Source organism: Propithecus coquereli, unplaced genomic scaffold, assembly GCF_000956105.1.
Source record: "Propithecus coquereli isolate 6110/MARCELLA unplaced genomic scaffold, Pcoq_1.0 Scaffold117, whole genome shotgun sequence".
NCBI lineage: Eukaryota > Metazoa > Chordata > Mammalia > Primates > Indriidae > Propithecus > Propithecus coquereli.
The window spans coordinates 1,042,605-1,066,671 of NW_012135747.1; the positions used below are offsets into that span (position 1 = coordinate 1,042,605).

The window sequence follows — 24,067 nt, forward strand, 5'->3', positions numbered from 1 at the left end:
AAGTTGGTCTTCCTTAATGCATTTTTTATTTTTCTTGTAACTATAGAACAAAAAAGTCCATAATCAAGGCCCACAAATCTCCTCTAGCTTCACAAATACCGTGGGCTGCACAAACACTGCCGTTTCCTCCGTGAGCCATGGTGTGGGAAAGGACTTGTTTTGTGGGTCCTTCTTCTATCTTTGTGAGACAAGGAAGCAAGAGGACATTACTGTCTCAAGCACAAAAAGGGGAGTCCCCAGCCACACAACTGGCGAAGCCCTCTCCAGGTGTTCCGTTTCATGCTCTAGAGAGGTGAGTGGCTGAGGTTTGGAAAAGGGGAGATGAGTGTCTGCCGGAGCTCAGCCGTCTGTGGGCACTGACCATGAGCCTGGTCCACATAAGCAGCCACGAGGGGCCACAGTACGAGGCAGAGGGGTGTCTGTGAGTGGCGGTGGAAAGACAGGAAGACAAGGCGGCCAGGTGTCCAGGCTCCAGGGTAAGGTGACTTTGGACAAGCAGACTCAGAGGAGTCCCAGTCCCTGAAGGGCCTCTGGCATCTCGCTGCCCTCTCCCCTCTGGGCACAGAGAGAATTCTCAGAGAACGACCAGAGCCATAGAGCCACGAGGCCACCAACCCCACAGAGCTCAACCTGGCCTTATGTCCACACAATCAACATGGGGACGAGACAGAGGCTCCAGCAGCAGCTGCGATGGCTACGCCTGGGCAGAGATGCAGTAGCGGCTGCAGCCACGGCTGGTTTTGCACACCGGGCACCTCGTGTGCACGGGAGGTGGCAGAGGCAGTTAAACAGAGGGGCTGAGTGCCTGGAGAGATTCCACCTGGGCTCAAGGCATGACTTTATCACTTACCCAATTGCTCTGTGCCTCAGTTTCCCCATCAATAACATGGAGATGAGAATGACCACATACAGTTGGGAGGATGGAAGGAGTTAATATCTAGAAAATGTTCACACAAGTCGGCACAAAGTTCGCTCTGTGATGTGTTTCTGTTGTTGCATTATCCTCTCCTTTCCAAAACCCCCTGCTGCCCTTACACCACATCAGACAACTCAGGCTCGTACACGTGGCAGACCAGGCACCCAACCACTTGACTTCCGGGTGTATGGGTAGTCCCGACCATTAGAGTTCTTCAAGTTTGGGGATCTTACTGTTCTATTGCCCTGGCTACTAAGAACCTCACAGAAACTCCAGAACCGCTGGAGGGAGACCCAAAGGTTTGAGTGTACTGGTCCATGCAATCCCTGCCATCACCAGCAGGGGGCGATCAGCACCACGCTTTGCATGGCATCGAGCACCAGCCCTGGGGACAATGAGCTGCTTCCTGTTGCGGGGAAGCAGCCCCAGTTCTGCAGCCACAGGTGTGCCTGCGTGCACTGCTGCCTCCCAAGCTCTCAGGTTTTCCTAGTTTCCATCCGCCCCGCTCCCTGGAGGTGGAGCCTCATGCCGTACATCACCCAGCCTCAGTTTCCCTCACTTCTCAGAAAGATAGGTGTCGTCACCTCCGGCCCTGAGGCCTTCCCCGGCCTGTGTCCCAAACTATACCGAACCTTCAGATCTTTGGCCCAATGTAGCTTCCTCCAGTTCTTGCACCAACAAGGGGTTTCCAAGTCCAGGCTGAGGCCTTCCTCACACTGCCCCCCAAACAAAACAGCAGAAATGAAAGACCAAAAAAAAAAAAAAAATACCTTTATTGTTGGATTAATGAACTGGTTTGAAGGGGACAAGGGCAGGTGGGGGAATAACCAGCCTTGATTAGTCGGAAACTCCTGTTATCTGTACAAAAGATGAATGTTACAAAAATCACATAAAAAACCAGGGTCAGCAAAGCAGCAGCGCTTGTGGAAGAGGACTCAAGGCACCTGGAGGCTGAGTTTTCCAATCTGGACCCGGGCGTGGCTGAGGGGTGGGGGTGGGGCCCAGGCTGCAGCCCGCCCCTCCCGCCCCTGCCGCCCGGGGCGCACACTCTCTCCTCTCTCCACTTACAAGTCTCTACAAACCGCCCTCGCAGGGGCATAAGGACCACCGGCCAAGGCACTGGCAGAAACGAAATGGGCCCCAAGCTGGGCTGAGCCCTGAGCTCCCCATTGCCCCTGGGCCCAGGCCTGGAGAAGGGGCGCCTTTGTTCCCCAGGCTGCAGGGAAGCCTCCTGGGGGAGGTGGTGGCGGAGGGACACCACGGGCAGGCACACACAGCCCGGGCTTCAGTCAGTGCCGAGTGTGGCAGAGGGGCCGCAGTCCTGTCCACCCCACAGTGTGGACTCAGAGGTGCTTTCCGGCACGGTCCTGGTGGAGCCGCCGTCCCAGGGCTCCCTAATCGGGATAGCACAGGCAGCATCCCGTGCCTGCCGCCTCCACGCTGGCCTTGGCGCCAGGGCCCAGGAGCCCGTCGGTGACAGAGTGCTCAGTGATGATGTCCTCCACCCGGGTGATGTACAGCAGTGTCAGCAGCACCCCCAGGAACTGGGAAGGAGGGACAGAGCCGATGAGAGCCTGCTGGGCATCAGGGCAGCCCTCCCTGGCAGTTCCTGGCTCCCAGAAACCCTGCAGCCAGTCACAAGCCCTCATGGCACTGGGTGGCCCAGGAAACCCCCACGGCGGAGACTTCCCCCAGCATCCCCACTGCCCAAGCAGCCCCCACTCTGTCCTCCCAGGAAATCCCAGAGATCTCCTTGTGTCCCCCACCCTGTCAGTCTAGGATTTCTGCCTCTACCCCAGCTCTGCCACGCACTATCTAGGGGACCTTGGGCAAGTCAAGCAGCCTCGCTGATCCTCGGTTTCCTCCCCGTGAAACGGGCATGACAGTCATACCCGCCTCCCAGAGCATGAAGGAGACAGTGCCAGGTAAGCACTTGGCAGAGCTTAACCACCAATGCTACTGCCATTCCCCCTCTCCCTCCAGCCCTGCAGCCCTCCCAGGGCGAGCCCAGACTGTGCCCCTGCACCTCTGTGCCCTTCCCTGTGATCGCCAAGCCACACCTTGTCGGAACCCACAGCCTGCCCACCTGGGGGAGCAGGATGCCCAGCAGGACGCCGGCCATGATGGTGTAGTTGTCCATGAACCAGATGAGCACGGCGTTGGTGCAGCCCCGCACGTAGATGACGTTCTGCACGCTCAGGCGCTGCAGGGGAGGAGCCGGTCAGCCCAGCCGAGCAGCTCGCCCTGCTGGAGCCTGTGTCCGACCCTGCCACTCACTCGAGGTCTGAGCCAGCCCCTCAACCACTCTGGGCCTCAGTTTCCCGTACGCAGCATGGGGAGGTAGCCCTAGACCACTGGTTCTCGCCAGGCAGTACTGCTCCCTAGAGAGCACTGGGGACACTGTGGTGGCACTTCTGGTTGTCCCAACGACTGGGGTTGAGGGCTGAGGGACTGCAGAGCTCAGGGCAATCCAGTCCCACAAGCTGTCCCGCCTGCGTGCCTCTCAGATGTCCCCCAGGCATTGGTGTGAGTGAAAAACCTGTCTACAGTCACCTGAGCAGGAAGCGTCATTTCAGGTACTTAGGAAAAACAAAGAATTTTCTGCACTGGTTACAATGAATTTCCCAGAACTACTATTATGTAAATTAAGGCATAATTAAACTTTATTTAATTCAGAACTCTATCAAGAATTGTTCACCATTTTAAGACTCCACGCCAACAGCAAAAACGATGCCCACGGTAGGCGAGTTGCCAGCACAAACCCTGCACCTGCTGCCCCGCGGTCACCCCTATCTCGAGGATCCCCCACCTCGGTGCAAACGCCCAACCCCCTCACTGTGTCTCCTGCTGTACTTAACCGCTGCCCGGGCGTTCACGTGTTGAAATGTGTTACAGAGCTGTAAACTGCTTTATTTCTCTTTCATGTCAGATCACTGTGTTGATTGTTTTGAAATTAGGAGTGTAGGTAGGTGGTGTTATCTATGAATTTCATTTGGGGATAGTAAGTAGGGCATTACCAAGCGTTTGTGATAAAAAATGGCTATTGGGTCACACAAGCTGAGAACCACGGCTGGTCTGTAGCTCTCATACTCTGGCATGTGTCAGAATGACCCGCCCCAAGAATTTGCATTTCTAACAAGTCCCCCGGGGATGCTGTCGCTGTGGTCCAGGGACCCCACCTTGAAAACCACTGCTCTGAAGCATCTCAGGTCACCGTTACCTTCAGCTCCCCTCCCGGCACCACCCCCACCTCTCTCCCAGTCCAGGGGAGTTGCCCAGGAAGCTGACCCAGGGGGACGCCCAGAGGGCTTGCTGAACCCCAGGGACTCCTAGCTCCCAGGCAGAGGGAACCAGCGTGAGCCATCTGCAAACTGGTGGCCCCGGGGGCAGAGGCAAGCTGGTGCTGAACACGGCTGGGGGGACCAGCAAGGCCCTCAGTGCCTCACATGGAGCAGCTCACAGCAGGTGCTCGGCAAACCCTGGCAGGTAGCATCTCCCAGCCTGGGGTAATTCTTGGTTCCCTGAGCCCTTCTGTGTTTGGGTGGGGGCAGAAAACCCCAGCACTCCTGGCTCTGGTTCACAGCCAGGAGCCCCACCTCCAGAAACCCCTCTGATCATCCTAAGAGTAGGGTGGGAAGAGCAACATTTCTAGGGAAAGGCATTTCAAAGACATTACCTCCTTGTCGATAGTTTTGTAGCCACACATGGTGTTCACAACTTCTGTCTGAAACAGAAATGTATAATAGCTAAGGTTTATAATGGCACTTACTCTAAAAGGCACTACGCCTCCACCCATTTTACAGATGAAAGAACTGAGACACAGAGAGTTGCGCTGTCTGGCATGGATGGAGCTGAGATTCCAACCCGGTGGTCTAGCTTTGGTCTACATCTTACCCGCCCCCTCCAAGAAAAGCCCCGTGAGGAAACGTGGGAGGGCTACTTGCTCGGCTGTGAAGCAGAACCACCTGCCACCAGCAGCAGACCAGGACCCCAGAGGGAATTGCGCTGCCAGGTTCCCCGGCGGTGGCCGCCCCAGAGCACCACTTGGCTGACACAGTTATGCGCCATCTCAGACATCGAGGCTCCGCGGGCTCTCGTGGAGGAAAACCTCAGACCACAGCTGGGACCCTGGTCAGCTGTGGTTTACCTGAAGCAAGGCGGGGCCCCTGGCCACACCTCCCTGCCCCCGCAGATCACTGCCCCGGCAGCAGAGGGAGCTGCCAAAAGTCCCTTCCTGGGAAGAGAGTTGCTCTCCGAGACTCCCAGCCACTGATTAATTCAGGGGCAGGAAAAGCTGTGGTCGGGCCTGAGACCCAGTCAAATCCTTCCCCAGGCTGCAAGTCACAGGCTGGCACGGCCACTTCTCATCACCGCCTGTGCCCTGAGGGGTCTCCTTCTCCACCTGTGAGGTGAGAGAGCGAGACCCCTGGTCCAGCTGTGACCCCCCACCAGCCCCACTGCTCCACATCCAAGTGACGTTGCTATGGGGGTGGGTGCACAGGAGCTAGTGATGACGCAGGGGACACCAGCCCAGTGCCCAGCCTGGCCCTGGGCACCACGTCTGCTGGGGCCCGACCCTGCTCTGCCACCAATGAGATCTGTGACCAGCCTAGGTGGGTCACGGGGATGGCGCATGGAGACACTCAATACATATTTGTTAATGAACAGATGGATGAATAAACAAAGAGGTCATGGTGATCAGCAAACCCACTTCCTGCGGCTGTTTTGGACATAAGATGAGATACACACAAAGTGCTTGTCCCAGGGCCGGGCACATGGAAAAGCACAGGAAGGCTGGCTGCAGTGACTTTGTTTACAATTCCAGCCCCTGGAAAGGCAAGGAAGGGTGTCTACTCTCCCTCCAAGAGAGAAGGTGGGGCCTCAGATGTCATCCAGGACATTCTAAATGTCAGGGCTTGGTGTGTGAGCAAAATAACCTCCCTCAGTCTGGACGGTCCCCTGGGTACCCTCAGAGCCAGCAACGCCCAGTGCCCGCTTGGCATCAGTCAGCAGCATTAGGAGGTAGCCCTAGACTACCTTCCAGACCATGAACACGACCCCAGGAGAGGGTTAGGCCTGGGGAGCAGGTGCACGAGCACATGATGGGAGTGGGTGCTCTCCACCTCATTCACGCATTCATTCATTGAACAAGTACTAACTGAGCTTCTATATTGTGCCAGGCACACAGGTCTAGTCGCTTGGAATACAGAATAACAAAACGAAGTCTCCGCTTTCATGGAACTTATTCTAGAGAAAGGGAGCAGACGGTGAACCTAACAAAGAAGTGAATGACATAGTACGGAAGGAGGTGACAAGAGTAACTTCACTGTGCCAGCCCAGGAGGCAGCATCCCCGGCCTGCCTCAGGGGCACCGAGTCTCCCAGCAGAATGCAACTGGCAGAGGCCTCCCTGACACCAGAGCCCAGATCCTTCTCCGGGCCCGAGGGGACCCGCCTCCCCAAGGGGTGGGAGGACACAATGCAGCCACGGTCTTTCCACAGGTGAAGCCCTCCTGGTCTGACCACAGCATCAACACTCTGCAGAAGACGCTGCTGAGCATCACTAGCCCTGGGCACCCGCCCCCCACAGCAGCTCGCAGGCCCGAAACCAGCCGTCAGTCGCCTCCTCCCTCTGGCCGAGGGCCGCAGGACAGGAAGTCGGAGAGGGGACTCCTGGGCAGTTGAGAAATCAGCACAGCAGAGTTCACAAGGTGATTTGTGTGTGTGCCTCCTCTCACCTAATGCACAGAACGGAGGAGTGAATCCAGACTAAGACATCCTCACGTGGAGCCAGCACGTCCCTTCCGGGTGGGACACTGTCCTGACGCGAAGCCTGGTCAACGTGGGGGTGTGAAGGCCTGGCCCTCTCACCCCGATACGGGACAACTGTGAAGGACCATGTCGTAGCTTTGACAGAGGTCCCCAGCCGACCCGCACTGAGATTGCACCATTGCTCAACTTCTCCCCTGCCCAACCCTGCGTCCAGCGCCTCCCTGCCACCGGTGCTGAGCCCAGAGCACCTCGCCAAGCCTCCTGCTCACCGGCCAGCAGCTCTGAGTCGGCTTCCTGGCCAGGCTGGCCTGTGACCCCCGCACTGCTGCACATTAGCCCCTAACCTGACTCCCTGTGTCCAGCTGTGTCCCCCACTGCAGTCAGGGTGATCCTGGTAAAACCCAAGTCAGATCCGCCGCACCACTGCAGCCCTGACGGCCCCGGCACTCAAGGGCACTCCACGGTCCTGCCCATGACCTTCAGGGCACCCACGACCTCCTTGGCTCCACCTCCTACCATCCTCCCCGTGTACACTCTGCTGTAGCCACACTGGTCTCTGTGCTGTTTCTCAAACACCCCAGGGCAACTCCCACCTCAGGGCCTTTGCACTTCCTGCTCTCTCTGCCAGGAACGTCCCTTCCCCGGACACCTGCAGCTTACTGCCCCACTTCCTCCAGAACCCACCTTCTCAGTATCCAAAATTGCAATCCTCCACATCCTACTTTACTTTTCTCCTTAGCGTTTATCACCTTCTAACGTACTATCTTTTACTTACTTCTTTGGTCAGTTTTCCCCACTATAGTGTCATCTCCATGTAGGCAGAGACTTCTCTGGGTGGTTGCCATACCCCCAGGACTGAGAAACATGTCTGGCACATAGTAGGTCCTCAAGCAAGATTTGTTCAATCAACGAATGAAATGAATGAATACAAGTTGGGCTTCCACGTCTGGAATGGGACATTCTGGTGCTGCTGCCCTGGGTGAGGAAGTTTGTGATCACCCCACATGGGCCCCTCCTAAAACCCCGGGCTCCTCCCCCACGCTCTCCCTGCCCAGGGGCTACCCTAAAACGGAGCCAACATTTCCAAACACAGCTCCCCTCCCAGCCCGGCCCTTTTTAGGCCAGTGCACTTGGCGCCGGCTCCCCGACTCATGCGCAAGGCCCCCGCCCGCAGCTGCTCGGTTTACAGAATCCGGCAGTAGGCACGGAATGGTGGAGATGTCAGAGGAGAAACTTTCCATGACTATTTGGGGCATGAGTAATCGCAAAGCTCTCCACCTCGTCCCAATCCAGAAACAGTTTCTGAGCACGTCAGTCAAACACAAGGACTGGCGGAGCCTCTCGCTTAGGCAGTGACTACACAGGACAGCATCCCCAGTGACTGAGGAGGAGACGGAGGCGAGAGGACTGTGCTGGGGAGAGGAGGAGGCATCTATGTCACCAGGCTTCTTTCCAAGCACCCAGTTGCCAATGATCACTAGGACCTCACGGCCAAAGTCCACTGGAGATGCCTAAAGTGCGGGCCCTGCTGAGCCACCTGGCCCAGAAGCCTCTCCCTCCCGCCCTCACCCGGCTTGCACAGTGCTCCCTCCCACCCTCGCCCGGCTTGCACAGTGCTACCGAGCACAGCCTGGGCAGCAGCTGCCTGCATTTCGTCCCAGCCCCAACAGCCTTGGGCAAGACACCTAACCTCCTGGTGCCTCAATTCCTCTTCCGTAAGGTGGGTAAAGTAACAGTACCTACCCCACAGGGTTGCATAAGGACTAAATGAGTTAATACAACCAAAGAACCTGGAACAGGCTTGCACAGGGTAAGTGCTCAATAGATGTTAACTAACACACAATAAAGACACGGCCTCCCCGCTCCCACCCCAGAATCTCCGCTTGCAGCAGCCCTTGAGGCTCAGGAAAGCCTCGGCTCTGACCACCACCCCTGCCTACCCCCATCCACCCCCACCCAGCCCCACCACCCTGCTCCAACTCAGGCAGGAAGAGGAGAGAGGAGTCTGACCAGCCGGGTGGCCCCCGTGCACCCCCACCCCCAGAGCAGGGGCTACCGTGTTCCTGATGCAGCAGGTGTAGGGCACCCCGCAGGCCAGGGGTCCAGGGGCGCTGCAGTCGTGGTACTGGTTTTTGCTCCAGTCGCGGTAGTCTTCCCCGCCACAGCACTTGAACTGAGAAGGAAGCAGGCAGGAAAGAGGAGCTGCCGCCATCACTGCAGCCCCAGGCAGGCAGCACGAGGGGACCCTGCCAGGAGATGGCTGCAATTTATGTGTGGGTCACCCTGGTGGGGAGAGAAGCTGTATGCTGTCAGGCCAGAGCTGTCCAAGAGTGGCACGGCGGCCTAGAAGGTAGTGAGCACCCGTCACTGGAGAGGCACAAAAGCCAGGGCTGGGCTGCCTCTTAGTGGGACATCAGAGTGGTGACTAGACTGGAAGGAAAAGTCCTTCCTTGACACCCAGACTCCACCTTCTTCATCTTCATGTCCCCAGTACAGGTGCAGGCTGGAGAAGATGGCCTTTAAGGTCCCAGAGACCACGATCCTGTGCAAGTCCCTGCCGCACAACTGACCTCCTCACCTGCCCCAGGAGCCGCTGCCTCCAGCTCAGCGGGTCTGGGCCCCTCACACCCTGTCTGGGCGCTCCCCTTAGCTGCGTCCCTCCCACAGCCCGACTGAGGGGCCGGTGTGTGCCTGGCATTGTCCTGGGCCCTGGAGAGACGCGGTGAGAAAAGCAGCGCTCCCCCAGTGGATGGAAGGTCGGGAGCTGGCGCTGTGCACCCCAGATACGGAGAAATAGGGAAGGCGGGGAGGGGAGGCTTTAGGTTGGGAGTCAGGAAAGGGCGCCCTGAGGAGCAGACACTGCGTCCGAAACGTGAACAACAGGGAACAGCCAGCCGCCACCTGCAAGGGCCCCAGGCAGAAACAACCTGTGTCTCGGCAGCGGAGCAGAGGCCAGCGCATCTGGGACATGGTGGGCGAGGGTGGAGGGACGCGGCGGAGGCGGCGGCAGGGCCCAGCTGAGCACAGCCCCGTCAGCCGTGAGCAGGGGCGGGGGGTGGCACTCCAGGAGCCACGGGAAGTCAGTGCAGGGTTCGACCAGGGGAGTGCTAGGGTAGGAGGTCATGGGCCATCAGGTTTGGGGACCTGGAAGTGCCTTTCTCTGGTGCAGTTAGAAGGGTATTTGCTTTGCGATCAAATAGACCCAATTTCAAATTCTCACACAACCACTCCCAGCTATGTGACCTCAGGCAAGTTGATCGGCCTCTCTGGGCCTTAGATCATTATAAAGCAGGAAGAGCAATGGCAGCTTTGTACAGCTGAACAGTGACTACACAGAGAGGCCGTGCTCTCAGCACAGGGCCTGGCACCGTGCACGTCACCTCCTACGCCGACGCTGGGAGAAACGAAATCCCCGAGCCAGCCCAGGGCGGGATCCAACAAAAACATCCCGCTCCACCCGGAGCAGGACTCGGCTCTCCCAGCCAGAGCTGGCAGGCACGTCCCTGGCAGAAAAAGCCCTGCCAGAGCCTGCACCTGTTGTGACTAGAGAGAGGGCCCGAGCCAAGGCAGCAGCCGCAGCGGGTGGCCCTGGGAGTGGGGAGAGGTTGGTCCCCACAGAGGGCTGGTGCAGGGGACCAGGCCAGCTAAAGCCCCCAAGGTCGTGTCGCAGGAAGTGCTGCCCCTGCCGAGTGGGCCCTCAGACTCTGCGTGTCACCCGAGAGATACAAAGATGATCACAGCTGACACTGGGGCCTATCCTATGCCTGGCACCGTTCCGACACTTCTCCTGAATTAAGTCAAGGTGACCCTCACGATGACGCCAAGAGGAAGAGACTATTCTTATCCCCCTCACGCAGATAAGGAGCCTGAGTCTCAAGACTCAATGAGACTGATGTAGAAAAGGATGGTGGTGGCCCTACAACTGCTATTGTCATTATTGCACCAACAGACTTGTCCGTGGTCCAAAAGGAACCATCATCACGTTCGAGGATACGCCATGGAGGAAAGGGAGGAGTCTTGTTCTGTGCCACCCCATGTGGGAGGAACAGGAGTCAGTGAAGAGCTTTCCCTCCATTGGGGCTGTCTTTGACTTGACAGGGAGTGAGCTCCCCATCACTGAAGGGACGTGGCAGAGGGGACTTTGGACTGGGGGTGGGGGTCACTCTCACTTCAAGGAAGGAGGAGCCTTGCCCACTGGAGGGGGGCACCCTGGGACCCTGCAACACCTTGTTGTGTTTTGAGGGGGCAGGGAGCCAATGTAACTGGAGAGGGACAGGCAGGGTGAGGACAACATTCTGGGCCAGCCGTGTGGGCGGAGGACTGCTTGAGAAGGTTGGCCCAGATTCCCCATCCTCCGTGAGCCATCCACAGCCCACCCTCGTCTCCCCTTGGCCAGCCACCTGCTTTGGGAACAGCTAAGTCACCTGACCCCTCACCCCCACCTTCTTGGGCAGGTGCCCAAATTGGGGGCAGAGGGCACGGGAGGCACATCTCTCACCCAGAGTGCCCGGCTCACCTTCTTCTGAACGAAGTCCATGATGTTTTTGAAGTCCAGGTCGTCATAGTAGTTCTCGATCCCTCTCCGAATGTTGTCGTTCAGAAAGTCGATGGTCTATCGAGAGAGAGAAATCGCAAAGGAAAGGAACACGCAGCCCCAGAGTCCAACCCAACATTTCCCAGAAGTCACGTGCCTGAGCCGCTCCCACCCGCCTGCCTGGCGCGCCCCCTCCCTGCCCCACCCTGGAGGCCCACGACCTCCCTGCCACACATTCTCCCTGTGCCTCCAGTGCCCTGCTGACACCAGAGCCCCTTTGCCATGTCCCAGCAGGGGCCACCCACTCCATTTCCTTCGCAGGTCACACAGCCCAGGCCCCAGGAGGCTGGGACCCTGCTGGGGCCACAGCTCTGAAGCAGCCACACCCGAGCTGGGACTCGACTGTCTTGGTTCCCTGTCTGTTGCTCTTTCTACTGCCCAGGGACAGGTCTGAGCTGGAATCTTCCCTTTGCCCTCCAGATTCCCTCTCTACGTTCTTCCACCATCTAACCACTCATTTTTCAGATGAGGAAACTGAGGCCGGGGTGCGGGCACCTTGCCCGGGTCATAGAGCAGGCTGGTTGGGGGCCTCGCCAGGACAGAATCCATGTCTCCTGACCTTCTGTGTGGGTCCTCTCTCTTACCACTGCAGAGCTGGGCCACAGACAGACGAAGCGGTCGCCCTCCCAGCTGGGGCCAGGACAATCCCCACCGGGAAAGCACTGGCAGGCCGCCCTCTGCCAGTCACGCTGGGCTTTCTGGATCAACAGCCCGGCTGTTGTGCTGAGATTCGGGAGCACAAAAGGCCCCACAGTGGGAAGAGGCGGGGGCGAGAGTGTGGGTGACAATTGGAGCTTTCAGAGCAGGAAGTCGAGTGTCAGCAGAGACTGGGGACAAAGGGGGAATTCTCGGCTCCGGTGGGGACAGAAGAGCCAGACAACGCCCAGGGGAGGCGTTGCGGGGCACGCTGGGACAACAGGGCCCTGGGTTCCAGGCCTCTCTGAACCAACCCTGCAGGCCTATCTTCAAGGCACCCTCCAGCTCTGAGATCAAACACTAAGCTGAGAGAGGCTGCCGAGCCTCATAGTCAAGAACAGTCTCTACAGCCACCCAGCCACCCAGGCCTCGGGTACTTCATTTAACTTGAGCCTCCACTTCCTCACCTGCAAAATCAGGAAGAAAATACTCTCTGCCTCACAGGGGTGCTGTGAGATTTAAATAAACTCAAGCTAATAAAGTATTTAACGGGATTCTGGGCACATAGCAGGTCCTGGCATAATTATACCCTATGGACTAGTTCATACCCATCATGTCACCAGTGGGAGATGGCAGTCCTGTGGGAGACTGAGACCCCAGCTCTTGTCCAGAAAGCCTACTGCAGTGGAAGCAGCCTGAGGCAAGAGTGCTGGGGCTGCCAGACCCTGGCCAGACCCGCCCCCTGCAGCCCAGAGAGCGATGTGACTCATCCAAGGCCGCCCGGCTGGCCATGGGCAGAGGGGCGCTGGGACCAAGTGTCAACCCCCCAGGCTGACACACTTTAAGGTGCCAAGATGACTCCAGTTTGGGGATCATCTCCCCAAATTACCTCTGGTATCAGAAAGAGAAACAAAGAATGCAACAGCTGCCCCCTCCCTGAGACTCACTCTGCTCAAAGTCAAGGTAAAGAAGGAGACTAGCGCAGGCAGACTGACCTCTGCAGCCGGAAGGAAAGCCCTCTGCTGCTAATAAACGTCAGCTCTGGGGACACGGGGACTGCAGGAGACTGGGCGTCCCCCCGAGAGAAGAGAGGAAACGCAGATGTCTGTGAGCAGCTCTCAACTCGCCAGCCCGTGGCCCTTGATGGGCCTGCTCTGGGCCCCAGGGCAGGAGCTGGGTGGCCATCTGCAAGCCATGCAGTCTGAGCAGAGCAGGGACCCACCTGGCCACAGGCCCACCCTCCCCATAGGCCTCCAGGTCACAAAGCCTTTCCAACCTTGGGCGCCTGTCCCTCTGGGTGATACAGGGAGGGACCAGCCAGCTGGGGTGTGGTTGGGGGTACCTAACAAACAGTACACAAGGGTAGGGCCAATCTGCCACCCAGGGTGGGGCAAAGGAATGAGCTCACAGCATTGATGGCACCCTTGGCTGAGCTAGCGGTGGGGAGCCACCAGGGTCAGGGGCTTGCCTAAGGCCATGCACATGGGGGCAGGAGGGGGTAAGCAAATACCAAAGGCCACAGGGTTTTCAGAGCTCATTGTTTAAATCACCAGATAAAGCTACGGAAAACTGTCCTTTCTAGGTTTTTCTTTTAAACCTAGTTTTAAAGCTCTCTGAAGCTACCACATCACTGCTCTCTGCAGAGGTGCTTAGAGTGTTTTTAAATGAACGAGGAATTGAAGGGGATGGGCATGGGAGGCCAGAGGAGCAGGAAAAGGCGTGGAGAGGCGGGCCCAGCTGCCCAGGGCCCCCACCGCTCTGGGACGTAGCTGTCCTGCAGTCCCGCAGGCCGCCTCTGGCTTCCAGCATCCCCACATCAGCTCCTCAACCCCAAGGCTAGGAGGCCCTGCTGCTGGCGGCCCAGCTGCACCCAGCGCCAACCCAGTTCTCACAACTTGGAGGAGGGCTGCTTGGCCTAGGGCTTCCTTCCTTCCTTTGTGCCTGGGCCTCTAGGGGCTCTCCCAGTCCCTCTAGAAGACAGGGACTCATCCTCATTGCCCCAAGACTCTAGCCTCTGCTCCAGCCCTGGCAGGAGCCCAATCTGGAAACCAAGAACCAAAGAGAACCCAGGGAGCTGAGAGCGAAGAGAAGGCAAAGCAGCATTTAGAGAATCTGCCAGACCCTTCTCGGACCCGGCCAGGAGTCGCAGGCTGGCTGGGGGAGTCATGCCTCAGTGTCCCTGGGATTTGGGGCTCCAGTCCTTACTCCCCAGTGGCTGCCCACAGTGGGGCACACCAGCTGTGGGAGACCAGTGGCCAGACCAGTGAAGAACTTTCTCCACTTCTGGACCACTGACAGCTTAGCTCTGGGTGAGAAGGGAGGCTATATAGCTGGCCCTTCCTATCTGTGGGTTCTGCAACCACATATCCAACCAACCTCGGATTAAAAATATTCAGGAAAAAAAATAACAGTACAACAATAAAAAGTAATACAAATTAAAGAACAATACAGTATAACAGCTGTTCACATAGCATTTAATTGCATTAGGTATTATAAGTAATCTAGAGATGATTTAAAGTATATGGGAGGACGTGCAGAGGTTATATGCAAATACTGCACCATTTTACAGCTGAGAGTCCTGCTGCTGAGGGCCTTTTCTGGGCTGTACACCAAGCCACCAAGCCCCTCCTCCAGAGGGGACACCACCCCAGGGGTGGGAGCACATTTCACAGGCCATGGCACCCTCAGGGTTTGGGGACAACTGGACACTTTCACCCCAAGCTGGGAGGCCAGAAGGGCCCCTGGAGGTTTCAAAGGCTGGCAGCTTCATCTAGCTCAGCTCTCTCACTTGAGAGGGGAGGGATGTCGTCCTGGCCCTGCTGACCTACAGGGCACTAGGAAATGACAAATCAGACTGCCTTTGTGGCAGTGCACAGGAAACCAGAGCTGCTGCCCACTTAAGGAAATGCTGTTTGTTAAGGCCTTGGATGCCGCTGCCCACGAGCTGGACCTGGGCTCCAGCCAGGAAAGCACCAACCCGCAGCCCTGGAAAGCTGTAGGCCGGCGGGAGCCGCGCTGCTGCTCGGAGAAGCATCCCCACTGCAAATGGAATAAACACCTCTCTCCCCTCAAGGCTGCCAAAAAATGAACCAGGATCCTGGACCTGCCAGCTCAGAGGAGGGGTCTGGCCCACAGAAAAAAGGGAGGAGCAGGAGAGAAGGCTGGACTGGGAAGCAGCCCTGAGCTGCCTCTCCCTCCCTGTGTGCTCTCGGGAGGGTCCTTAACCTCGGTGTGCCTCGATGACACCACCGATGTGATGGGAAGCTCTCCCCACCCCCCAACCCCCGGGGCTCACGAGACAGGAAGACAACACCTGGAGTCCAGGACTTGCCTGTGGTGAGGTCCCACCGCAGGCCACCTGGGCTGGGATCCCAGCCACAGCCACGAAGAGTTTCCCAGGGGTCAGATGCTGGGTGGGCTGCTTGAGAGATGTGCACAGTGTGGGACAGCAATGGCTGCCCTGGCCTCAACTTCCGGCAAGAAAGATAATTTGACCACAGCTCTGAGGCACGGTCCCAACAGTGACTGCCCAGGAGCACCAAGCTGTCTGGGCCCCGCAGGGGTAAGGCCGGGAACGGACGGGGCTCTGTGAAGGGACAGGGCTCTGCAAACAGGCACTGCTCCTCAAGCCCCGCCCACAACAGCGAAGATTGGTGAAGACAAAGGAAGAAGATTGAGGGAAGAAAGACCTTCCGGGCTGGAATTCAGCCTGCTCCGCCACTAGCTTCTCGTGGGACCTCGAGCAAGAGGAGCCAATGAGGGCCCGCTATGTGCCAGAACCAGGCCAGCCCCTTCACACGCGTTCTCTCCTCAGATCCTCACCCCAAACTCCATGATCCCCTAAGGATCCGAGAGGCCAAGTCACTCGCCCAGAGTCACACAGCCAGTATGAGGCACACACAGCCTGCCATGAAGGAGCTGGAGACCAGGAGCCACGAGAACCTTTTCAGCAAACCCTGCCAGGGCCAGGACGACTGGCGTCACCCTCTCCACCTGCCTCTCTCCCTCGCTCCTAAATGCACCACGACAGGGTCCTATCGGCACTGCCTCCGAAACAGACACCAAATCCTGCCCTTTTGGCCCAAGCCCAGTGCCTCCACTGGGTCCAAGCCATTGTCCCCTCTTCCCGGCATGACCACCGCAGCCTCCAGCTGGTCCCCCGCATCTGCCCTCCCTACAGCAGCCAGGGTGAACTGTAAACCAGACCATATCCCTCCCCCGCATAAAACTCTCCAAAGACTGCTACCACCTCTAGAAAAATCACAAGCTTTTAAACTGTGGCTATGAGGACATATGGGACTTGTCCCAGCGGCCCTTCAACGTCACCTTCCGCCCTCCTCCTCACCGCCCACCCCCCAGCCACGCTTCTGCACACCTGGCCAGCTCCTTCCACTATTTCACCACCGTCCTCCCACCTGCACCCCGGGCACGAGCACGTGACCCTGGCTCACACTCCTGTTTGCTGCTGTGCTTGTTCGATGCCCATCTCCCCAGCAGCACAGAAGCTCCGTGGGGCTCTCTGCTCACTGCCACGCCCCCAGTTCACAGCCCAAGGCTCACACCGTGGGTGCTCAGGGCACACATTGCTGATAAACAAACTCACAGACCCACCTGGTTCCGGAAGATCAAGGCCACCACGCCACCAATGAGCTCCATTATGAGGCAGATCCCGAGGATGTACATAAACTGGAAAACAAAAGTCAGAGATTTCCCCTGGAGCGGGGCAGAGGAGGTGTGTGGGGTGTGGGGGAAGCGTCATCTGCTCCAAGGTCAAGCACAGTGAGGAGAGCCATCTCGGTGGGGGCTCTTGCCAGCGCCGTGAGAACATAGGACATGGATGGTCATACGCGGGGAAAGCCCGTCTCTGCAGCCAGAGAGCAGGAAGGGTGACTCAGCTGCCCCACCCAGACTGTTACTGACATCTGTCCCAGGGTCCTCAGCAGGGTCTAGGTGGAAAAGCACGCCCCTCCCCCCACCACGAGGAGAGCTGGGTGTCACTCCAGCTGAGCCAGAGGGGACGGGCCTGGCTTGATGGGTGGGGCTGGGCAGTGCTTCCAGATGCCCCCAGAGAGCCCTCAGAGGCAGCTCCCCAGGCCCCTAGAGCGGGTGAAGCGGACCCTGAAGCTTAGAGGATACACACTGCACCTCTCCCCTTTACTGGAAAACAGGCATTGTCCAAACTGATTCCAGCAACTTCCAGCCTCAGGCAGCACCAAGACCCCTATGAGCTTATAGGGGCTCATAGGAGCTTCCCATATGAGGGGAGAAAAGGAGGCCAAGATACGCACATCAGTGCAGGGTAAATGGATCTGCCTACCTGCTGCCCACAGCTCTGGGGAGTCATCCCTCCCCACATAAAGGGATGCAGGTAGGGTTGACTCCACCCCAACCCAAGCCAGGCCCCCCGGAGTCCTGGGACTGTGGCCAGAGTTGGCAGGAAAGACACCCTGGGATCCAGAGCTAAAAGGACTCTGTCGGCCTAAGGCTGGCAGTAATCACTGCGAAGGGAGCGGTCCCAGCTGGGAGGTAGCAAAAGAGACTGCCCAACCCTGCCCAGTGGTGCCGCCTAAACCCCTGGACCCATGGGAGCTTGCTGGTTACATGAGCCCGTGACTCACAACCACCTCCTCTGCCTGCCTTTGCTTGCTCTCATTTCAGTGTGGTTTCTCCTACTTGAAACTGAGGGTCCAGAGGAACACAGACTCTAAGTAAGAACAGGATTCAAATCGGCTCATACATGCAGAAGTGGAGCTGGCCTGGGCTCTCTCGGGCCCACAGGGTCAGATCTAAGGAACCCTCTGGAGCAGCTGGTTTGAGGCAAGGACTAAAGGAACTGAGCGGCCCAGGGCCCGGAGGCAGTCTCCCCAGGTTTCCTGGGGTCCCAGGGACCCGCCCCCACCTCCCGGCTGAGGCGCGAGCAGGCCCACTCACCACCTGGAGAAGGCACAGGTTGTCCCGCAGGGAAGCCAGCACGCCAATGAAGGACACGATGAACATGACGACCCCCAGGAGGATAAGGATGATGGCCGGGGCCAGAAAGGCACTTTCGAGGGTTTTGTATTTCTGCCTTTCCACCTCTGCATAGATCCCCACGGACAGCACCAGGGCCCCAATCAGCTGCAGCAAGAAAGCAGGGCGTGAGCGAGAAGGACTGTAGGCACTTGGTTTTCCTGTGAAGAGTTCATCTGGGGGCTGTGGCACCTGCTGGGGGTGGGGGTCGCTCACCCTGTTATGGGCTGAATCGTGTTCCCCCAAAATCCCTTTGTTGGAGTCCTAATCCTTAGCACCTCAGCATCTGACTATATTTGGAGACAGGGCCCTTAGAGAAGCAATTAAGTTAAAATGAGGTCATTATGGCAGGTGGCCCTAATCCAATATGACTAGTGTCCTTATAAGAAGAAGAGATTAGGACACAGACACGCACAGAGGGAAGGCTGGGTGGACACACAGGGAGAAGGCAGCCACCTACAAGCCAGAGAGGCCTCGGGAGAAACTAACCCTGCCAAAACCTTGACCTTGGACTTCTAACCTCCAGAACTATGTGGAAATAAATGTCTGCTGTTCAGGCCACTGAGTCTGTGGTACTCAATGCTACGGCAGCCCAGCAGGCTCACACAGATGCTGTTCAGAGGTGCCACTCTAGAGGAGAGTGCTGGTGGGTTAGGGGAAATGCCATGGGCTGGAGGGTCAGAGAACATGGTTCGAGTACCAGTTCTGCCCGTTACTAACCCTGGGCCTTGGACAGGCATCTGACCACACGAGTCTGTGTTCTACCTGCAAAGTGGGTACGAAGGCATTCGCTTCTGCCCTGCTCACACCATGGCTTTAGCGAGACAGTAAAGGTGGAAACGCTACAAACCCAGAAGCACGGGGCCGCTGTGATGGGTGTTACACAGGCAGGTCACACAGAGGAACTCTGGCGCTGTCAGGGGGACAGATGTTTCACAGAGCACCACACACAAGGAACTTACTTTCAGGACAAGCACGGGGAAGACCAAAGGTTAGAGCAGAAGGAATTTTGAGGGGAATTTTAAGCAGACTCCCTCTTTATCCACTTTTCTAACAGTGGAAACACTATAAACACTGTGTCACAGGACACACTGTAACCTCCCAGCAGTAACTTCCAGGCTAGTGGACCTTCCCAGGCTCCTTACACTAGTCCAACCACCCGGGGTTGCTCACCCCAGGGCCTTTGCACAGGTGGTCCCCACTGCCTGAAATGCTCTTCCTCCTGCCATCCACATGGCTCGCTCACCCGCCTCCTTCCCATCTTTGCTCAATAGTCACCTGCTCAGTGAGGCCTTTCAGGGCCACCTTCTGTACAAATGGGAAGCCCTTCCCTCTGAAAATCCTGATCCCCTTTCCTTGTTTTATTTTTCCTCTTGGCACTTACCAGTGTTTAACATACTACATTATTTCTTTTATTTTTAATTGTTTGTCTTCGCCACCAGAACATAAGCTCCATGCCAGGAGGGACTTTCTGACTGTTTCGGGCACCCCCAGCACCCGGGCAGTTCCGACTCTGCGGAAGTACGATTGATGTCTGCTGAGCGCATGAGGGCTGGGCTGTCCAACAGACCCCTTGGATCCGAGTCAGACACTGTCTGCCCAGTCTCCTGCCTGCCCAAGGATTCCAACTTCCAGGCCACAGGCTCAGAGGGAAGGGACAAGTCGGCAGGTAACTGGACTTCTCCACTGAGCTGAAGGCGGCAGGGGAGAGTGGCCGCGGTGCTGTCATCTAAGGTCCGAGGAAAGGGAGTGAGGGGTAATACAGACAAGGTGTGTATCAGGAGCACAGCCGCCCCAGTGTCGCCATCCAGGACGAGGAGGCCACCCCTCCAGCTACTTACTGGTCCACTCCAGCCTTAAATCAACTTAACACTCCTCACTGATCACCACGTCCTCACAATCGGCCCCCTTGGCCTCTTTCTAAAAAGTGGTACGACTGAGTCCTCGGTCCTGAGTAAGGGAAGTGGCTGCTTCCTCCTAAGCTTGGACTAGTGGCGGGGACGCCAAAAGTCAAAAAATAGACTGAGCTTACGCCCAAACACTGCATAACAGAGGATTACCAGGAAACCATCTTTCTTGGATCCAGCACTCTGCTGTACTTCAAGGCTAAGTGCCATTCCCCTTGGTTTGAAAAGATCACCTGGGGTTACTGAGACCCATCCCCCCAGTCTAGAAGGCATGTCTATGCCTCTCCAATGCACATGGGCCAGCAGGGGCTGAAGACACTGACAGACTCGGCCATCTGCCACTCATTAACACGTTGGCCATGTAAGGCAGGACACACACACACACATACGCCCCCTTTCTACCAGAGAACGGCAACCAGGGGAAATAAAATCTACCTTTGATAGAGAAAGATTACCCAGAGGCTGTCTGGTCAGCCATGCTCCAAAAGCCAGAACATGGTGAAACCATTGTTCCAGGCCAGCCTCAGCCCCATGTTACTCCTCTGAGAATAACAGTAAGCAGCCTCTAAAAAGCCAAATCCCTCCCTCTGGATTACTCCACCTATAAGAAATCGCTCTGAACTAAACCCTAACCCTAAACAAGACAAAGAACCCAGAGACTCACCCACCTTGAAGCTGAGAATGTGGTTAAGCAAGAACCCCACCGAACACTGAAGTCTTCAAGCCCAAGCGCAGAATGAATAAAGTATTCAAGGACTCATCATGCTCCAGGGTGGCAGAGGGAGGGTTTTATCTTTTATCTTGATGAAAAGTGTGACTGTCCCCAGTCACTGAACCAACACAATTATTACATCTTAACATTTTCAGAATCGGCCCCATATACTCTGGAGAGTTCTATGTTTCTTGTTGTAAAAAATAAAAAGTCATTCTCTGGCATGATGGGGACATGCGCCCTGACTCCTTCACTCCTCATCCCTCCCGCTGGTCCCCATCCCTCCTTCCTGCCTGAGGCTGTGCTTCTAGGTTAAGGTACTCTGCTTTGCAAACTATCCCCAAAACACCAGAGCTGTCACTGGCCCCGATTCGGAGTAGAACCGACCCCAGCCCTCTCCAGAAAGGCAGTCGGTGCCACCTTCTATTTTTACAAGATCCCCAGAGCAGCGGGACCCACTCCAGAACAGCCTTGCCAGCAGAAAACAAAACTCCCCTTGCTCTGATCTCACTCCCTCCTGCAATAGAGCACTGCCATTTCCAGACCACAAACGCCATGGGAAAAGCTCCTGCGGCAAATGCAAACTGAGGCCTCCCAACTCCCCCACCACCGTGGGCCGAGCCATCCCAGGCCCTGTTTCCCAGTTTCTCCCCGTCCTGCGGAGGGAGCTGCTCCCAGCAGCCTGGCAGGCCACCCCCAGGCTGCTCTCCACACAGCACAGGCCCTTCTGGGCCCCTCACTCAGTGTCCGGAGGGGCACTGGGCATGGGGAGAGGCTGGCATAAGCCTTCCCAGGAACTTCAAAATTTCCAAATGATATTTACATCTCCGATGACATCAATTTATCCATCTGGGTATGAAATCATCTGTCAATGCCAACGTGCAATCCCGTCTCCTCCTCTCTGTTAATTATAGTCCTTCACCAGGCAGCTGGCCACTCAGCTCTAGCGCAGGAAGCAAATGGCCCATCTGTCAACCAGGACAGTTTCAGCTAAACAGGCTGGGAGGTGGGGAGGACACGGCCATGCCCATCTGGGGCCAAAGAGGGAAAGAACATGTCGCCGGCAGCCCACGGGCCAGGCCCAAAAACCCAGGCTTTGAGAACCACGCAGTGCCTTCAACAGGCTGTGGAGGAGCCCTGTCGCCCAGCATGGCCAGGGCCTGAAGGTCCCCTCTGAGCCCTGTTTCCTCCCTGCAGGGAGAGGCCCAGCTCCACACAGGTGACAGGAAGCAGGAGGCCCTGTGAGGCGTTCCAGCACCTGTGTCTCCTTCAGGAAGCACCTGGCCACGGGTACCAGCTGAGCAAGTCTGCACTTAAAGGGGAACTGCAAGGCCCATTTTCGCCTCGAAAGGCAGAAACCAAAGCTCTTCCTGTGTTCCAGGGCCTGCGTTAGGCTCCACAGGAACACAAGGGGCCAGAAGACCAGACACAGGGCAAGACTGGGAGAAGGGAGAGGAAGAAAGGCCAGAAATGTCAGTCCCGTGGATGGAATTTAGAGTCTTCAAACTGCAGACAGCAGAGAGGGGGAATCGCACCTTGACTTTAGCATCCAACTGAAATGTTACTTCCATTTTGGTTGAATGTGGGCAACAAATCACAGTAGTGTAACAGCACCTGTGACTCTGTCACCAATGGAGATCACATTACAGTTATTTAAAATATCTTAAATATCATTTATATTCCTCATTACTTCAAAATGACAGTAGTACTAGGCTCGCTGCTGGGTCCTGTAATTTAACGCATCGATAAGGAAAGCAAGTGATAATTATATCACAAATTTCGTTTTATGAAATTTTAACAGCTATATTACAATATAATTGGTTTCTTTTGTAACCCTGGGTATTTCATTGTATGCATTTAAATATCTGGTTCTGAGGAGGGGTCCACAGGCTTCCCCAGAGGGCCAAAGGGGTCCCCAACACACAAAAAAGTGCAGAACCCCGAGTCTATGGGAAGAAAGCTATAAATCCTCCCACGGAGAGGTAGAGAGAATTCCAGGAGCTCCAGCCAAGGTGACGGGGAGGAGGGAGACGTCAGAACATCAGGATGGCCCCCAGAGGAACCCGTTGTTTCCGAGAAGGCCCCAAGAACCGCTTCATTCTGCACCCATCCCATGGGGCCCTCGAGGGCCCAGGGCTCTGTGTTGGGTCAAAACAGAGCACTTTTTAGAGTTTCTAGATTGAAAGGAGGTGGGGAATAGCTTGAATAAAGTGGGGCTGGCAGGGACCCAGAGACACTCTGGACATCCTGTCGCTCAGCCCTCTGCACCCCCCTGGCCCTGGGCCCATCCCACCCTGCGGACAGCCACCTGCTTGCACGCTGCTTCCCCACTTCCCTCCCATACAGCTCAGCGTGCCGGCAGGAGCAGCACAGGCAAGACAAGAGGCAGGAGGTGGCGTTCTGGACCCCCATGTGTTAGCTCACTACCCTTGGCCAACTCACTTCCCGCTTTGGGCCTTATTGTTCACCTGTAGAATAGTAAAGCCTGCTGCCATTGACAGAGCGATTGTGCCGTGCCATTATCCTGCCACGTGCTGTACCTGCACCATCTGCCTTCATCTTCACGCCCCCTCACATGCCCAAGAAACGACCAATCTCATTTCATAGACCAGGCTCAAAGAGGCTAAGCAACACGACATCGGAGAGGTAGCCAGAGTGGCAACCAAACCTGCCTGTCTAGCCAGCCATTAAGGCTACCAGAAGGGCCTTTCATGAAGACCTGGGAGAGAATGGGTGTGAAATACTTTGCAAAATACAAAGGTGCCGACGGCAGAGCGTGCTGCCAGGAGAACTCTCTGCGACGATGCCAATGCCCAGTGTGGTCGCCACTAGCCACGAGTGGCTAGCAAGCTCTTAAAACGTGGCTCAGGAGCCTCAGGAAATGAATCTTGATCTTTATTGCATTTTAATTAATTTCAATTTGGCCACATGCAGCTGGTGACCGCCGTATTGGACAGCACAGCTCCAGGATGCCTCTCCCTGGGTGCTACTTCTCGCCACTCCCACAGGGCTTCTTTCTGAAGGTGGAGACCACCCTTCCTAACGGCCGTGTGCTCCAATCATCCCGCCACTAGCCAGAGAAGGCTCAATACATATCCGCCAACAGAACAATCTCTTCTCCCACGTTCCCAAGGCGCTGGGTCCCTGTCGTCCCACTCCCTTCCCCCTAAGGGAAGCAGGACAGACCGGGGCTGGGGGTCCCGGCAGTGCCCTCAACCCTAACCAAGATTAGGCCCATTCTGTCTCCCCCAGAGAGCGCCAGCCCCACCTCCAGGACCACTACGCAGTATTCTAAGCTCTGTGGCCCCTGCCCTACCTGTGCTTGAGGAATGGGGCTCCCCCAGCCCCGAACAAAAGCCAGCTCTTGAGAAAGCAGCAGAGGCTGCCTGCCGCTGCCAGCAAAGCAGCCAGTCCCTGGTCTCCATCACCAGTACTATGCTGTCAACTCTGCCTTGACCCTGGACAGAACTTCCTTTGTTAAAAAAAAAACAGACATCAAGTACAGAGAACTTGGTTAATTGC

The 24,067-nt window shown here is 56.7% G+C and overlaps 1 protein-coding gene across 1 annotated transcript in view; it reads right to left on the reverse strand.

The window, feature by feature from the left end:
* Positions 1-2,041: 2,041 nt before the first annotated feature.
* Positions 2,042-24,067, reverse strand: part of TSPAN15 (tetraspanin 15) — a 41,183-nt gene continuing 19,157 nt past the window's right edge. Inside the window, exons 2-8 of the mRNA XM_012658616.1 lie at positions 17,849-18,034; positions 16,529-16,603; positions 11,204-11,299; positions 8,744-8,860; positions 4,593-4,640; positions 3,003-3,119; positions 2,042-2,460 (exon numbers count right to left, since the gene is read on the reverse strand). Of these exons, the coding sequence (XP_012514070.1) occupies positions 2,311-2,460; positions 3,003-3,119; positions 4,593-4,640; positions 8,744-8,860; positions 11,204-11,299; positions 16,529-16,603; positions 17,849-18,034 (789 nt within the window). The 3' untranslated portion in view covers positions 2,042-2,310. The remainder of the gene's footprint in view (positions 2,461-3,002; positions 3,120-4,592; positions 4,641-8,743; positions 8,861-11,203; positions 11,300-16,528; positions 16,604-17,848; positions 18,035-24,067) is intronic.